This window comes from Notothenia rossii, assembly GCF_949606895.1.
Source record: "Notothenia rossii genome assembly, chromosome: 6".
In the NCBI taxonomy this organism is placed as follows: Eukaryota; Metazoa; Chordata; class Actinopteri; order Perciformes; family Nototheniidae; genus Notothenia; species Notothenia rossii.
The window spans coordinates 22,200,577-22,219,545 of NC_136909.1; the positions used below are offsets into that span (position 1 = coordinate 22,200,577).

General features: G+C 41.1%; 1 protein-coding gene across 12 annotated transcripts in view; it reads left to right on the plus strand.

Moving 5' to 3' along the window:
• Nucleotides 1-18,969, plus strand: part of aopep (aminopeptidase O (putative)) — a 68,723-nt gene that overhangs the window by 6,455 nt on the left and 43,299 nt on the right. For all 12 annotated transcript variants that reach the window (XM_079688452.1, XM_079688455.1, XM_079688460.1 and 9 more), the window contains 2 exons: nt 13,064-13,277; nt 14,419-14,525. In XM_079688452.1, the coding sequence (XP_079544578.1) occupies nt 13,064-13,277; nt 14,419-14,525 (321 nt within the window). The remainder of the gene's footprint in view (nt 1-13,063; nt 13,278-14,418; nt 14,526-18,969) is intronic.

Genomic DNA, 18,969 nt, shown 5'->3' on the forward strand with positions numbered 1-18,969 from the left:
ACTCATTTTCTCCATCCAACTTTTATTACCATACTCCTGTTGTCTGTTATCTTTCTATCCTGAAAATCAATAGTGTCTTACTTTTGTCACTTATTTTCCACCCTTTAGGTCTCTTATCATTTGTTCACTTTGTGTTCCTCTCTTTGCCCTAATAATATCCCTAGATCCTCAAGCCCCCTGTGTTTGCTGTCCTTCTCTGTCCTCTCCAATTCTTTGTTCAGTCAATCACTTTTCAGTATGGCCTTCAGCCTTTTACAATAGCGACAGTTTCTCTGGAAATCTAGAGTTATATATTCTCTGCAATATAGTACTTTCATCTGGCATATGGTATGCCTGTAGATATGACTGAAAGCCAGCTGGTAGCCATATCATTGAAGTTAAAGTTGGAAATTGAAGTAAAATAACCATCAATGGACAGCCTTTTTTCTAATTGTGTTGATAAAATAGAATGATTAAGGTGGTCAATGAACGTTGTCCCAGTGTCTGCGGCCTGCAACCTCCTTTTCTCTCTGTCTGCCTCTCACCTCTCCCCCTGGGGCCTCCCTGGAGAAAAGTGTCTCAGTCAGGATATGACCTCATACCTGCATATGTATTCAGTGTGAATATCTGACGTTATAGCCATGTGTAGTCTAAATAAGAAATATTTTGAAGAACAGAAGATGACAGGAGGGTCGCTTTCTGGACCTACTTCATAACTTTGCATACTTATTTTGACTACATTACAGAGTGCTCTTTGATCCATGGAAAATCTTCTTCTCGTCTTGTGAAAATCTGTCTCCCGGTGTATTTGTTTTGAACAGACATCAAGTGTTAACAGTTCTGCTGCGGTTGTTGCCTGACGGATGTTTTCTTTCCTTTATGAGGATAGCTCAGAGGCACTCAGCCCTCTCGCCCTGGCTGTTTACACTGCAGTTAGCTGCAGATGACAGTGAAGAGATTTACTGCCTTCATTAGACCGCACCTGCACTGACTCCCTATAAAACTCTGCGTGGTTCCCAACTCAATGTCAAATCATTGCTTCCTCCCCTCAGTCCGGGTGGTTAGGTCCCTCATGCCTCCCCACTTAATCACCGGGTTGTGCCATAAGGAAGCGGGAGGTCACCCAAAATGGAAGCGTAGATTGAGATGGAGATGAGAGGGAGATGAAGAGGGTAAAGGAGGGGTTCACGACAGGCCAGCGGACCCCCAGGATGTGGGAGAGGATGTGTGGATTATTCCCAGCAACAAAAGCCATTAGCCCCTGGAAGGACTTCAGAGACTGGTGCTATTTAATCTAGAGATTGGGAGGTATGTGGGCCCCAGTGTTTGGGATCAAGCCAAGTGCAGTTTTTGTGCATCGCCCCAGTGGAAACGGCAGGAGTTGAGGGGCTATGGGACAGGGAGCTGTGGCAAGCCGGGATGAAGCTGTTGTAGCGTGATACAGGGAGGGGAGGGCAGAAGCAAAACAGGGGAGGATTCAAGTGGCGTGACGTTTTTATTCTGAGATACGAGGGGGAGGGCAGGAAACTGAAGATTAAGGAGTCAAGTAAGGGCAGGTCTTCATTCAAGACTGTGCAATATACACTGCACCCACAGTTCTTTCTGATTCTCACACACACACACACACACACACACACACACACACACACACACACACACACACACACACACACACACACACACACACACACACACACACACACACACACACACACACACACACACACACACACACACACACACTCCCGCACACAAAGGCTGACACAAATGAAGCTTCCAGTGGATAAAGCCTGTCAGAAGTTCATAGGATTTTTCAAAACTTATTCCATGTTATGTTATACAGCAAATAAGAGAATGAACCTGTTATATTTTAACATCATCTTCATCTTTAAACATTGTGAGTTATAAGCCTGCAAGAGGCATCAGCGTATATGCAAGACAATGTATTTTCTTTCATTATGTCTCATACTTTTTTTCTTCTGTTTCCGTGACAAAAGAGACTCAGAGAGTGGAATGTAAAGGCACTGATGTGTGTCCTCTGCCCATGCTGTTAGTAAAACCTTTACAGTAAGTCACCGTGAAGCCGAAAAGGAAGAGAAAATAAAATACAGTATAAACATTGATAGAACAAGGGACATCAAGGTGTCTGGCATACAGGAAACAAAACGCAGTTTAAAAGAGCTGTCGTCTGTGAGCGCAGTCAGAACATCTCTTAGGATATAGATTAAATAAGTTGAGTGTCCCTGTAGGACATGGGAATGCTGTAAATATTGTGAATCTGCTCCAAGCTTTTAGGTCAGACCTCCCTATGTATCCTGAACTGGATTAGGGTGTTTGTGTGTATATATGTGCATTTGTGTCTTTGATTGTTATGTGCCTTATCTCATACTATTTTTATTTTATTTGGATGTAATCTCATCACATCTTGACTACGTCATTTGGTTCCGACTGGGAGTGACAGGAAGGGCAAAGCATTTCCTCTCGCCCTTTGAAGCTGAGGTCTGTGTGTCCCACAGCGCTGGCTGGACTAATCAGAGATCTCTGTGTATGCAGTGTGCCCAAATGAAGACATGTCTGACAGCCCTAGAGAGCGGTGGTTTCCCTGTATTTTTTTTGGAGGAATGACACAAGTGTTGAAACAGGCCTTTTAGTAGTGCGGGTAATGTTGGGTTTTGTTTTGCTTAACTGTAGACAGGCAGATTCCTGTGCTTGTGATTGTATGAATGCGAGTATTGTTCAAATAAGGGTGTATGGATGTGTATTTAGAGAGAGGGTGTGACGTCAGGGTAATGCTAAACGGATCATTTGTAATTGCCTGTGCCTTTTTTCTCTGATGGGAAAATGATCAAATTGTGTAAGTTATATGTTTTTGATGTTAGGGTTATCCTTTTGTTGTAGCTGTTATTGAGCCAGATCAACACGTAACGCTTTGTTGTTGCTGTTGGGGTTTTTCAGGGGGAAGGGAAGGGAAGGGAGGCCCGCCCCAAACCACTTGATGGCGAGCCATGATAAACCCACACATGCTTTAACATATCTGTCTCTCAACATGCCTCATTGCATTAGGCAGAATAACAAGAACACATTGCACAAACAGGCTTTCGTTTTTTATACTTTAACACATACATTGTACTCATCATTTCCCATGAGATTACTTTTTTCATTCTCTTCTTTTGTTTTTATTCCTTTTACACAAACCTGCCCCCGGGAATACGCAGAAATGGAGAAAAAAAAGATTGAGTAGTAAAAATGCCTGTTCCTTCTGCAGTAGAGCCAAACTATGCAGCCATATAACTGTCACAGTCACTAAGTAAAAATTATGACTGGTGTATACCTCTTGACCTCTGTAAGTGGCACTGGAGGATTTTCAGCCTGACTTCAGTTGACTGCATTGTTTGTTTATGGGCTAGCAGGAAGTTACATTGGCCATTGGTCCCTGTTGGGAGGAAGCGGGGGGGCTGGAGGGCGGAGTTAGCACCCTGCAGGATAATCCCCTGTTGCCCTGGAGCTATTCAGTCTACCACCTGAGCTCCTTTTTTTTTTACTTGAACAGGACCAGCATGTTTTAGATTCAGACCATTACCAAGAAATGGCATATTCTTTTAATAACTGCTAACCAAAATACTGAACGTTTTTTTAGGCATTTTGTGTCATAACTGTCTGTAGGGTAGAAATGAATGCTATTCCCACATGTTAATGCAGCGGTAAGAAGGCACATTTAACACTAGTTTTCAAACAGCACCCCCTTTTAATGAAATAAGAGCTAAAAAAACATTATTGTCTTCAGACCTCACATGTATGCTAATTGCTAACTTGTTTCTAGCATAAAATACCTTTCTTACCTGGTAACCTTCCAACATGCATCTCACTCCTTTGCCTCACATGATTCCCCATCCCTTTGCATACTGACAGAATTGGATCTGCTGCATCCTTGTTGACCTGTCCCATCACCTTCTCTCTGTTCCTTCTTACTCCTTTTCTTTCCCAGTCCTCCCACTGCTGCTTCTCACCTCTTCCTTCAGATGTCTCATGGGATCTCTTGCATTTCTGCTCTCCTCTGCAGTTTGATCCATGAAGTAACCCTAGAAGTGTGCGACACAGGCCAGCTCTTTCAGGAGGGACTTGTGGGGTTCGGAGTAGGGAGGGCATGATGTGGGGGGTCGTATTTTTTGGCACGGTAGATAGCTGTTAATCAAATAGTCAAGGCTGAGGTGTTTCTTTCTTTCCACCTTGAGTGGATCTCCCTCTCTTTTTAGTCACACAAAAGAGCCTGGCAAGTTTAAAAAGGCAGCTCTGCTTGCCTGCACCTGAAAACAAGGAGAGGGAGTGTCCTGCCTGTGCACACTTTTAAGTGATTGCAAGTAGTAAAGATGTTTAGGTGAGCTTTATATCTTTTTCTTTACAGCCCCAGGCAGGTCTCCCCTCCTGCTGAACACAAGGGACAACACCAAACCCCACAAGCGTCGGCCGCTACTATCCGTCTCTTCTTGCTTCGTTGTCTCCTGTTGGACCCTTGCTCTTCATGAAGATAGCAGGGTCCAGTTTAGCAGGTCCTTTGTTATTGAAGGAACATTCCTCTCTAGTTATCTTGGGCCTCTCAACTTCCCTTCTCTATCAGCAGGATAGGTTTACCTGCTTTACCTGCACACATCGCAAGAAAACACTAGTTTACTTTATACATTTTATTGTTAAAAAGCAAGTATTTCTCAACAAGAGTACCAATCAGAAAACAACATAGCTTTTTAAATAAAACGTTTTTTTTTCAATATATCCAAGTGTTGTTTTATCCCCAGTGCCATATATTTTATATTCTATATTCTATAGATAGTCATTAGTCGTTGGTACGTATATGATGGTGCGTAGCTTTGAACAGCCGTCCAATGTAAACCTGCTGGCAACAGCTGGCATATAGTGCTACATTCAACAGTAAAACAGACATACTGTGCCATAATTCTGGATTAGAGGCTGTGAAAAGACAGGCCTGTCACTGCACACCCATTTCTACTAACTAATAGATGAGTCCACAGGACCCATTTCCTGGTGTGATGGATTGGTCCATTGTATGGCGTAGGGGACGCTGCTCCTGCTCTTGGTGTGCATCCTGGGGCTTGTGTGTGGAACCTAGAGGCTGGGGGTAATTTCATTTGTCTGTGCAAAGCCAGACGGCTTAATGTCCGTGGGACCCCTGCGCTGAACCGGCCAAAATGAGATATTTGAAACAAAGTGCTGTAAAATGCTCGGTGGTAATGCTTCCGCTGTCTGGGTTTGCTTTTAGCCTTGGGGAGAGTGCTGTGCTCCAAGCTGCTCTACCAGTGGCTTTTACAAAAGGCTGGTTTTAGCAGAACCAGCTGCATCGCTCTATGGACGGGAGTGTCGATCTCTCCATCTGTTGGTCAATCCGACAACTTGGTCTAGTATAACAAATATTATTTCATTTATTGACAATAATGGTCAGTGAATTAATTCCTAATGACCTTCTGTTGCAATGGTATTTCGTACAGACATGCATCGTTTTTTTTTTCTAGTGGCACCCTGAAGTTCATGGTATGTAATTCTTGGAGCTTTGCATTCTTCTTCACAGTCACATTGTTCAGGCTGCATTCTTCCTTGGGTTAATACCTGTTGATTGTTCTTTTCCTTGGTACAGTACTTGTCAAATTATAATCCCTGTCTACATTTTTTCTAGTGATGATCTATTATGGCATTGTGTAAGTGTGTTGTTGCAGAATTATTTACATGCAACACCTTCAACCCACACTATAACCATGGGCTGCAGGTTTTAGTCTGACAGGCAGGGGCCGGCCAGATGGAAGCCTGAAACCTCTATATTGGGGACAGCTCTGCTCTCTGGCTGATTTCACTTCGATCTCACCTTCATCCATCTTTCCATTCTGTCAAACACTTCTTCTATAGCCCTGGAGTACTGAGCGCTCCCACTTTCCATCTCCCCACTGTCTCATTCTCTCACGTTACATAACAGAGGGAGAAAAAAGGCCTATCTATTACCCTAAATGCAAGCAAATGTCTTTAATTATAATCCTGTGATTTAAATTGGACTCGTCTTTTTCATTAAAGCGGCAGTGGAAGCCAGAGTGTTCTGAGTACAGTGTGATAAGTGATGGGGTTAGCATACAAATAGCTGCAGTGACACAGGAATGTGGGTTATGTCACATAAATGTAATGTTTACACTTACTATTGCTGATTGACAGGGGCTTGTTGTTAACAAATGAACTCTATGTGTACACCCCCTTTGTATTATTCCCTTTCAATTGTGTAGTAGAAACACAGTCCATGATTGTGAAACATGCAATACACTATAGGAATAGGATTGTGATACCTTGTGTCTTTGGGTCAGAACTCAGCACATATGTTGATTTTTTTCTTTCCTTGTTGCCACTAGGGCTGCTCGATATGAGGAAAATGTGTGATTTGTCGTATGCAATAAAATTGTAGTAACGATATTACTTGCGATAAATAAAACAAATATGTATGTACTTATTTCTGCCTTTCTGACACTTAAAGTGTATCGCCAAAATATATATATATATATATATATATTAAAAAAAACTTGTTTAAGTATAAAAAATAAAGGAAAATATTGCAAACACAAAAGGGCAACAACTGTACAAAGAAACCTACAAAAAATGGTACAGTTATATTAATGATACTCTCTTACTCTTCGAAGAGGCTGGCTTCCGAGGGTGGTCTATATAAAGGGCAGGTGGTTATTATATGTTCGGCAGTCTGTTCAGGGTCACCGCACTCGCATGCAGCGCTGTCTGCCAGGCCCCACTTCTTCATTGATGTTTTGAAGCGACCGACCCCAGTTCGTAGACGGTTTAGTGTGTTCCATTGCCGGCTTGGTAGGTCGTCTCCTCTTACTCTGATACTCTGAGTCTTCAACAATGTGTTTTAAATCCAAGTTGACATGGCAGTGGCTATTAAAAAAATGAAAGATAAATACTACAGTCTTAGTTTTCCCCTTTGCTTGTTCAGGTGTCCTCTTGCAGGTGTCAGTGTTTCCTGTGGTTTCACAATCAAAGATTTCTCCCTATTTGGTTACTGTTTAAACTGTTGAACATTCCTCTAGGGGGGACATCAGTTTTTGGACTCTGTACTAAACTTGGAACAAACTGGACTGTGTTTTACTGTGAAGAGATCAGATGAACCAGGCATCTGTTATCACTTCCCAGCTGATACAGAATCAAAGTAGATTTGCTGAAAGAATGTGGAGTGAGTGTGTGGATTTGTATGTCTGTTCCTGTGACTCGCTGCTGGTGTATGGCGGTGCTGTGTTATGAGTGTGCGTGTGTATGCAGGAATTCTCTTGACCTCATCAGGCTATGACCCACGTGGATCCCGTCTGTGTGATAAAAACTTGATCTGCTTAGAGCCAGCTATCTTTGTACGCATGATTGAGCTTTTAAGATTAAGCACTTGACAACAACTAGAAACTGGAGCATAACCTTGAAACCTGCCACTTATTTCTAATGTGCCGGGCCACTACAAAGCTTAATTTTCTCAACACTCAAGCAGCAGTCGCCTCCTTGTTCCTGGTGACCTCTGATATCTTTTCTGCTATTTATTTCCAGGCTCTGATGTGATTCAGTGTATGTGGGTGGGGTGGCTCTCTGGGGGCCCCGGCTTGGCCCTCGTTCATGTGATCAGGCCCTACATGGAGTGGCATTTGGCCTGGCCCTGCGGGGCCCCGTCTGGGAGCAGAGAGCTGATCTGCAGCCAGCCTGGAATGCCAGACATTTGAAGTCAGACATGTTAAAAAAGAACGAAGACTGGTAGGAGTTTGGTCAAATAGACTCCTGTGTTTAGAATAGCCCACAGACTCTGTCTGACAGGGAGGGAGAGGAGACAAAGCCTCTTCCCGTAAGCTGACATTAGAAGATGCCAGACCTCCTACCTATGCTAGAATAGAAAATAATAGACAAAGTTTTACTTTGTGTGTTTGTTGTGTTTGGTGTGGCGTTTGTCCATCTTCTTACCTGTCTGTCATTGTGTCTTAAAAGTGTGCCAATAACTACATACCCTTACAGAATCACGCAAACAAACAATATGTGTAACTTTACCAGCACTGGTTCTGCAGTTCAACTGTTATCACACCAGGGATTTGACGTTGCACTTTGGGAAAGAGAAAAACGCAGACCAGTATTCTCCCTCCCTCTCTCTCTTTCTGTTCTCTTTCTTTTTACTCTCTGCCTATATCGGATATCTTAAATTCTCTTTCTAAATTCCCTCTTCTCTCTCTTGTCATGTTATTGGAAAATATTTGTCTTTGTGTTTTTTTTGTATTTCGTATTCACACGCTCTCATTTACACCTACACTGCACACTCATCTCTCATCATCTTATTCTCGTCCCCGGTCTCGTGGGGCTGTTTTACTCGTGTCCCAGCTAGGAGCTTAGATGGGCTAGGGATGTCAATTACAGGACTATGATAGGGCCCTGCTGCATTATGCATGGCAGTGTCCCGCTGGGGAAAAAATGGCCTACAGCCGGGAACGATGGATGGAGGGATGAATAATGGATGGAGAGATGGAGGAGTGAAATGCTATTGCAATCTGTTTCTCCGACTTGCCCTGTTTCACACCTCTGAAGCTCGGGGCCAAGTCACCCTTGGTGACTCAGAATTGGGAGGTTGTCGACCCAATGGGGTACCTCCATCAGGAAGGTCACCCAAGGTCTTTGCCTGTTTTTCTATATGCAGGCATCATTTCATCGTAATCAGTTTGGTAATCATCTTCTGGATATGATTTCATAGCATTGTTTGAAAGCCTTTAGATATTTAAATCTTCGTCTGCAAGTGTACGAGTGTGAGCGTTGGTGCATTTATTTAAAAAGCATGTTGTTGCATTGTTTTCTCCAAGCCTTACAACTTAAAACGTGAAAGCAATCAAGAAGAAGAAATGTAATTAACAGTTGAGACAAAGATGTATGTTTGTCATCCAATTACATCTCAAGAACTGTAGCTCAATTGATTTTATGTATTATTCAGAAGAACATAACTAAGCAGAGAGAAGTAGAGAGTACATCTTTATGAAACAGGAAGGGTAATTATTTGTAAAACTACTGTAGCGGCCAATTAAAAACAAACAGCGATTAGAAACATCAAAACAGATGTGATACAGGACCAACTAATTTGAATTCATTGCAGACAGATTTGAATCGTACAAGCCATGATTAAACATCAAGTAATGTGCAATCATCATACAACGATTAGTAACCCTGATTGGGGTCTTTATCACATCTCATAGTTATCCTTGATATGTTTAAAATGTAACATGTCTTTGAATAGACCTTTTTGTTATAAATACTTGATCATCATGATTTGCGGAGAAATCTGTAATGGAAGTAAAGGGGAACTATTAGAAGTGGATGGCAACTTCCTTTAGAGTCTACAAACTTAAAATGAGTTTTTTGCTGTGTAATTATATATTAAATATCCTCTTATGTTATTTCTGACAAAGGCTTCTGAATGTGTTGTTTAATTACTATTGACCCTCAAGATAAATCCCGAAACAAATGCAAACAAAATGGAAGAACAAGACAATCAATATTGAGTATACCCATCTTACAATTTGGGTTGTTAGCAGCGCAAGAAAAATCTCAAAATGTTGTGTATGGTGTGATGCAAAGACGTAGAGGGACGGAAGTTGTATGATGACAGAGTACGTGCACATTTTGAGACTTAATGCTTGATTGATTGTAATTTTGGGGGTTATAAGCAGATGTAGTTACTCATTTGATTTGTTGACCACATTTGCATACTTGCAAAACAAATCATTTAGAAGCACAATAGTATTATGCTTACAAATAAAGGTTCAATTATTTCGTTGAAAATATAACAGAAACTGTTGATTTGTAATTGGTGACACACATTTAATCAAACAGCAGATTCAGAGCTATACTGGAGATGAAAGCTGTGCGTGTGCAGGTGCTCCATATGCATGAATGTGTGTGAAAGTGTTTTCAACCATGTATACTTGACAGGTCCCTGATGTCAACTAATGTCAGTTAGTGTATCCGTGAATGTGAAAGATGCTGTTGTTATTCGTCCCACCATGGTGGGATGACACTATATGTCACTGTAGTGATGGATTCCGCATCCCTCAGAGGAGCATGTGCAGGCAGCGTCTCTGAAAGGCTGTCTTTGTGTTTCACACTCACTCACTCTCACTCACACACAGACGCATGAATATAACGCACTGCCTGAACTGACAACAAAGGCGCGCTTATCCAATTGTGTGGGGATCAGATTAGGCTGCAAAGAAACTCGTAAGGCTAATGTTAGCATCTCCTGCTCCAGTGAGAGCTTTTGTTTGCGTAATCAGTAAAAAAAACATGGGATTAGCTTTGAGATGCTGTTTCGGAAATGATGCCCATAACACCCTTTTGTATAATGTTGACATGCTCCTAAGTAACTGTAGGCAATAGCCTGCTTTCTATCTGATAAAACTATCCTCAGGGAAATAAAGAGTGTTTGTGTTGCTCAGATATCCGATTTAGTTTTCCTCCAAAATAGACTATCTGACAGGCCTGGCCTAACCTATGTCTTTACTTACTGTTTTCCTTTATAATTGACCCAATAATTAGGTTATCAAAAGGAATGAAAAGAACTCCTCTGTCATCTGTTGTTTTAAGATGCTAATATTTTCCTTTTACGAGAGCAGTTCCTTTAATAGCTTACTATAATTCATCAATAGCAGCTATATGTAGTATTATTATGGCGGTTGTAGTTGTATGTTACTCCAACAGGTGAAGTTATTCTTGCTTCTGTGTTTCAGCAGTTTGTAAAATCCCTCTTTATAACTTTTCGACCGAAACACTTTATTGTGCCTTTTTGCTCTTTATATGTAGTTCACATTTATATTAACAACGCTTAACTGACTGAAAGAGATGGATAGATTAAGACCTTTCTTCTGCAGTACTTGGGCATCTTTAAAATATTTGACACAGTAGTAGGGTGGTATGACCCTTGACGATTAATTTTCAGTCAGGACCTGCAGTTTGCCATAAATTCTCCCAGAAATGTCAGGTCAATAGCGTCGAGGACACTTAAGATCTTGAGGGTTTGAAAAGAACCCTAGAGAATCCGGTGTTGTTAAATGGGCCAGGAGAAAGAGAGAGAGAGACCATTCATTAGCACCTCTGTGACCCCTCACCAATTCTTCTATTGAAGAACAGCCTGCCTCTCATGCACAGTTGGCCCTAAGCCCCTCAGGGCGCCCAGAGCGGGTTACATAAGACAAGTAAAGAATGCTCCAGAAAAGTCTTCAGGCATGACCTTGGCTTTGACAGAGCACTCCTAATGGTCCTGTTCCTCCAGCGCTGTCACATGGTTAAAAGTCACATAAAGTTGAGCCTCTTGACTTCTGCAGCTCTCTCCTGGTTGGTCTACCTGCAAGTGCAACCTAAACCTCAGTTCTCACACAATACACCGCTTCCTTTACTGGCTAACGGTGGCTGCCTAAATCCATTTCAAGACATTGGAACTGGTCTACTGTGCTGTGAATGGATCAGGCCCTTACTACATCAAAGACATTGCTCGTGAATCCCTTGCTAGTCCTTCACTGCGAGTAGCCTAGGTACCCCTCTAAGGAAAAACACCTGTTTGCTACCGGCTCAAATATGTTGGAATCGGCTCCGATATCAGGACAGCACAAAGTCTGCACATCTTGCATTGCAGACTTATAACCTTCCAGTATTTTTCTGCAAAAAAAAAACACTCGCTTACATGCGTAGCACTTTGTAGGGTTTGGCTTTATGAAAAGCTTTCATTTGCAGCGAGAGAATGTGCAAAAGACAATAATAAATACTTTACTTCATGCATAAATTGTCGAAGTTTCTTTACTAAGCCTTTTTTTTAATCATTTATCTCAAATAGACATTATGGGAAACCCTCATGTATATAAAATAGTATTTATCAACTTAAATCTGCTAACAATTATGTTGCTATTTATCTTAATTATTGAGGCTTTTAAATTGTTGAGTTACCCATGTACACTCACTGTTAATGTTATATTTTTATAGAAGCATAACTAGCCCAATTTTTTTTTCACAAAGACTGTTTAGTGTATTTGGTTTGTAAATGTTGCACATAGTTTATTATCGGTTTTAAAGAGCGCCCAGATGCAAACACTGCTGCCTTTATTCATATAAACTTCAAGTGCACTTTATCTAAAATGTTATCATTACTATAACCATATGTTTTATTTCCTTGTGGAAAAAGAGCGAGGAAAATATCTATTAACTTGATTGCTCAATAAATCAGTCAGTAATTACAGTCAATAATTACAGACCCTTAGAGTTTTCCGTGCACAGGAACTCCTATATCCAGCTTTGTTCTCAATGCTTTCTCAAGGTCTTAAATTAGGATATATATATGGTTTATAATCATCTTTTATTGTAAAAGAAAATGTTAAACTTGTTTTTAAAGGTAATATTGGCAGCAGTCCCTTAAAGTCATGTTTAGAAACAAAGTGAAACAGGAGGAGTGGAAGCTATATTTAAACAACCTTGTCTGTTTTGTTAAATCTAAAACATTTGGGCAAAACTTCTTAGAATTGCTATTTTTATTTATTTGATTTTACCCTTCATTGTTAGTCCAGGGAACATGGTGTTCTTGCTTGATGTTTGCACAGGATAGTTATGTTTGGCAAGAACATTTGATGAGTAAGCTGCCCTTTGCTAATAATATGTCAGAAGATGAAGGAAAGGGTGAGTGACTCCCATACTACTTGGGTTCGTCTTATTGTTCATGGCGTGTTCAGGCAACCATTTCTGTAATCATAGGTGTGTAACATAACCTCAGTAACTGAGGTCTGTTTGTGAGGGAACAAGGTATACTGTAGCACTACCGCAACCTCTTTTTGTCCCTTCTTTATGTTCTTGTCTGTCTCTTACTCCCTGAGCATACTTGATTATATATTTTAAATATCCTCCCATCGTCTAATACTTGTGCCATTTTTATCCCTTCACTCCTTCTCTCATTTCTCATTGTTTCCTTCCCTTTTATAATTTATTCCTGATTTTATCTCTCTCATTCATCTTGTACTTTGTCATTTGTCTTCCCCAGCCCCCATATCATTTTCCTTTCCCAGAGTGTGTTGTGCGCTGGGAGTCCTGGTACTGAAGAGAAGAGCCTGTCCCTGTGTGGGTCCAGAATTTGCCATGAGATCGCCCACTCCTGGTTTGGCCTGGTTATCGGAGCACGAGACTGGACTGAGGAATGGATCAGCGAGGGCTTTGCCACCTACCTGGAGGACATTATCTGGGCCCAAGCTCAAAAAGTACTGAACAATCAGTGCCCAATCATTGTAGTTTACTACAGCCACTTTATGAAAGTAACAGTTTTAGGCTGTCACTCACTGAAAACAAACACTTTTTTGCAATATACAGTAAGCTTCCAAATCCACAAGTTAAGCCAGCTGAAGAAGCCCAGTTTGCTTTTGGCTAATTCAAAGAAGCTAAAACGCATAACACTCTTATTAGAAATTAAACCATTTTGTTTATTATCTTAATGATTATTGAAATAGTTTTTTAGGTTGTGTAGTTCATTTATTTCTCTTTCTTGTCTAAAATTACCATTATAACATAGTATCCAGCAGATTAATACTACTGGTAAAGTGCAACATTCAATCTCCCATTTCCACAACATATGTGCTTGGATTTTACAATGTTACTGTTGTGGTTAGAGTACACTTTATGTAGAGTTGGCCATTACATTACCCTACTAAAAACAATCCACCAGACAAACAGGGAAACAGTTTCAGACACCAACCCAAGTCTCTATGCAGTAAAGCACACTCAAGGTCAGAGAAGTTGGCCAAACTAAACAAAAGGGTGAACTACTTCCTGGGCCAACTACGAAATAAACCATCAAACTCAAACTTTGTTCCGACTAACGTCAAAGGAGAAAGCTGAACCATGTACGTTTTTTTAAAAGAACTACTGCTATCTACTCCTCAAAAGAGTGCAGATCATAGATACAATTAAAGATGATGCCTCAGATATCCTTTTAATAAGTGCTTAATAAAGTCGATTTGGGATACTTATGAAATAAGAAGGGAAAAAACAGGGCGAGGTCAGAGCATGGGTATAAATCTTTTGCTTGCAACACTTACTTCATCTCTGATCCGGGATCTAATCCTCCTACCTGCTTTCCCACACCATCTAGAGTTACACAAATGTCTTTCTTGTGTCTCTGCTGTTTAACCATGTCACCTTTATGATGTGTGTTTAGCTCGGAAGAAATAGATTTAATTAGACCTATCATTGCTGCCAACATTAATAAGAAACAGTGGCAGAGGTACAGTGTGTGATTTTGTTATTGGTTGTTGCTGATACAATCACCATATTTAGGTTTTCCTTCTCTGATGTCTTTTCTCTAAATTAACACATATTTTAAATGTTCCATATCTCACCCCTCAGCTCCCCTCACAAGAGACAGCAGAACAGTCTGACTTGAAGGCTCTGCTGAGGTGGAGACGGCTCTCTGATGAGTTGCAGAACTCAGACGAGGCACTTCAAATCCTCAGGTAAGTGTGTGTTCTTTTGTCCAGTACATCTGTTTTTATTATCATATTGTAGTTGCCACTGTAGAAGAAATGGCTCCATGAAAACTGTGTATGAACACATACAAAAACTATACTTGATGCAGACTTGAAGTTGACCCCAAATGCTCACTGCTGATAGTCTTCCACACTGTTAGTTTGATCCAAGTTTCAAAAGAGACTCACTCAAGCACCCTTGGTTCAACGAGTTCAGTGGTGGCAACATCCTCTAACTGCAGTCAGTGTAACTATCTGCACGTGCAGAGACACACGTGAGCGTGAGGTAAATGCATTCCAGGGGTACAGGTGTGGCACACAAGCTCACATACTAACTCTTCATCTGATCCTGACAATGTGGGACCCACACCCAGTTAGTTTTATCCAGGGTGGAATCGTAGTGTCATCAGCGGATTATCATTTTAAGCCCCAGCCTTCAGTTAACCGTTTAAGGGTCAAAACGCATGTGTTAGCATTTGCCTTTCATATTGTAACTGTTCCTCGGAACAAAAAAAGCCTCTTCACTGGAGATTACACTTGTTGCATAGTGCGCTATTGACCTTCACGCTTGTAAGAGACCATGCAGAGCGTGACAGCAAATCGATGTGTTATTGATTCCATGGCACTTCTGCTTGGCACTAAGTTCTAACTATGTCACTTCACTAATAACATGTTGTCATCACACAAGGGAAACGCTTTGATAGTGTTAAGAGTTTCCTTTAATTTAGGGAAATATTCAGTATTACAGGAGGCGTGTGGCGCAGTGGAATAGTGCGTTGGTGTTGGGATCAGGGGAGCACAGGTTCAAACCCCACTGCAGTCAGCATGTCGTTGTGTCCCTGGGCAAGACACTTCACCCCAAATTGCCCCTGTGGGGATTGCCCATAGTATTGATTATGTAAGTCGCTTTGGATAAAAGCGTCTAACACGTAATGTATTAGTTATAATGATTTAACTCATTTGTTGCTTTAAAGGACTGTCCTCATGGGTTTATAAAGGTCTCAGCTATTCATCGGTGACTGTTTGGAAATATGTACCTCAGTGTCCATACTGACATGTTGACTACCTCCAATGTACTGTATGTTGTGAATGATGAAGTTATACATTTGGTAGGGTTAAACATAGTAGAATGATCTATTGTGACACTGTGATTAGATCTTGAAACAGGAAGCTGTGTGAATGAAAGGGTTAAATAAGCAGTAGAAAGCTGTGTCTGTCTAGGGGTCTTTCAGGGTGTTCCTTTATGAGGCAGACACACGGGTGATTAGGAGGATCAGGGTTAGGTTTCTCTGCACCTGACGAGGTTAAGTCAACAACGCTAAACTCACATCGGAAAAATGTAAACAACACATGCACAAACAAAGACATATATGTTGACGGATTACCTTACACAGAAACACATTAGTATTGAAAAGACTAAGTAAGTTGCTCAAGTGTGCAGTGGAATTCACCATTGTAATGTAGATGACGTTTACACTGGTTCTGAAGACATTTGAAAAAGTGCACTACAGGAATGCACTACTGTTTTTGTTCTCTTTAGCTTTGGCATGTTTTTCTGATGGAACATAAGTGCACTGAGCTACAACTGCATTGTGTTGTGCAACCCTGTGTTTCAGAATAACATGAATGAGCCTTCATTTGTTGAATGCTTCACTCAGTTACAGGTTTTTACTCTGAAAATGCTATGAACACTTTTAGATCATCAATATGACCTTGGCTTGGGTAAAATGGGATATGATACAGGTTGGTAATTTCAGAATAAATTCCAATTAGTTTCATGGAAAGAACTATATCATTTGGTAAAACTTAAAGGGAAATTGCTGAGTTACGTAGTACTTCTTTAAGTGGACAGCAGGTCAGCTTAATGTGCGAAAGTTATGTGCCTACAAGCAAGCATACAATTCAACAGATATGAAGAATAAAGTTGCCAGAAACAAATGAATGAGATTCTTCTTATAAATAATGTTTAGTACTACATTTTACATACATATTTCCATGAACCCCCTCAACAAATGACCAAGAAATTACAGACCTGTAAACTAAAATGTTACCCAATTGTATTTCCATGATACAATACTGAATAATACTAATACTAATACTGAAGCATGAAATGACTGATTCAGTCTGACGCATTGCATACCATTCTTGAACAATGAAATTATGAGAAACATTATGACTCTCAACCATGTCTCAAAGACTTGAATCTTAGTTAAACTCAAGAGGCATTTCAAGGTTATTTAAACATCTTGGTTTATTTCAAAGTTTGGAAAATACCTGCTGCTTTTTGATGAGGGTTATACAGCTTGTATGTCCAGGTCATAATGTAGCTCCACTTATTGCTTAGCATTATAACTGTGGGCAAACATAATATAAATGACATTAACCACAAACCGGTTGTCACAATGCACAGATATATCAGAGAGGACCTGGTGAAGGGAAAGAGTGCAATGGGATGAACAGAGAGATATGCTAAACCCCACCAGTATACACACAAAACACACACATAAAGGCTAAATGGCAGATTGTGCTTTTACAAGTTCAGTGGGTCACAATCGACACCCCCTGATCCAGCAGGGCCCCCTGTGCCCAGTGTTTATCAGTCCATTTCAGATGAGTTATATTTAGGGCAGCCTGGGCCAGACGCCATTCTCCCTGCTGATTCACTAGGCTGCTGGGACCACTGCTCTACCTTATCCGGTTTCCACAGTCGGCCCAGTGTAATTTGTCAGGATATGGCTGGCGGAGCTATAAACCTGTGTGTGTGCGTGTGTGTGTACGTTTTACATTAAGTTCTGTCAGTTATAGCTCCTGATTTCTTTCTGCTCTTTCTCTCCCAGACACACCAAGGTGTATGCATGGCTACACACACACACACACACACACACACACACACACACACACACACACACACACACACACACACACACACACACACACACACACACACACACACACACACACACACACACACACACACACACACACACACACACACACACACACACCCACCCACACCCACACCCACACCCACACCCACACACACACACACACACACACACATGGCCTACGAGCCAGATTAGAGCGGTGTTTATTCTCCAATACATTGAGCTATTGTGTGATTCTCCAAGGCAGCAAGCAGTGATTCCTCTTAAAGCTATAGTAAATCATCTCTGACAAAGAGAGGAGAGGAAAGACAGAGATTTACTCATCCATACAACCCTGGTCTGGACAGTGGGAAGGGTAGAGTTCTTTTGTCTAACATGGCACTGATGGATCAAGATTTATTTTCTTTCCGTAGCCGGATCTCTCACGCAGGAAACTGACACATTTTCTTTTCTGAAAATGCATGTTCTATCATTGTTTTGTGTTTCGCTTTCTGTATGTCTGACCCTCACACACAAACAAACACACACACATCATTTCCCATGGAGGCAGCACGTCCTGCTGTCTCAGAAAAAGTCTATTTCATCTTATCAGCAGTAACAGACAGACATGGGCACTACAGGCAGGAGACTGGACAGAGAGCAGGTTAAAAAGTACCTCCACAATAAAGAAACACAGTGGCCATGATTCACATCATAGGATGTTTAAAGGACAAATTGTTGAATGGCTAAGACAAACAGTGTGTTTCACAGATATAATTATGTCAATCCATATTTTCACTGTTTCCTAATATTGAGCTTTGTGTAAAGACAATGAGCAATATTACTTGGATGTTCCTAAAATTGATTTTCCCAAATCGTGACATTGATTTATTGATTTTTTTTCTCACACAAAACATGAATATAACATGCGCACGTGTATATAAGGAGGAACACACCTTCATCTGCATTATGAAAGTCCTTCTAAGAGTGTCTAGTTGAATTAAAAAAACTCCAGAAAGTTGATGACATCCTTACTCAGTCCTATGACTAAACCAAACATTTCTGTTTCTATATTGTTGTTAACTTCTGCCAAACCACCTTGTATTCAACCCTATCCTAATCCTGCGTTTTTGCTCAGCCTGCCTGGACAAAGACTTAAATAGATCAAATATATGAGCAACTTGTGTCTCGCAGTAAAAGCCTTACTCCAAAAATGAAACTTTAAGGTTTTACATCAAAGATAAATGAGTGGGAATGCGATTCCGAATGTGTTTTTGGTCTCCATCATGTCTGTGTGTGTGTGTGTGTGTGTGTGTGTGTGTGTGTGTGTGTGTGTGTGTGTGTGTGTGTGTGTGTGTGTGTGTGTGTGTGTGTGTGTGTGTGTGTGTGTGTGTGTGTGTGTGTGTGTGTGTGTGTGTGTGTGTGTGTGTGTGTGTGTGTGTGTGTGTGTGTGTACCTGTCATGAAGCGGTCCTGTGGAAGAGTGCTAGCCGGTGATGAAGGGTGTATTGATTGGTGGGCCAGGCGCCTAGCGTATCGATGTGGCAGGGGGGGGATCCTTCAAGGCCT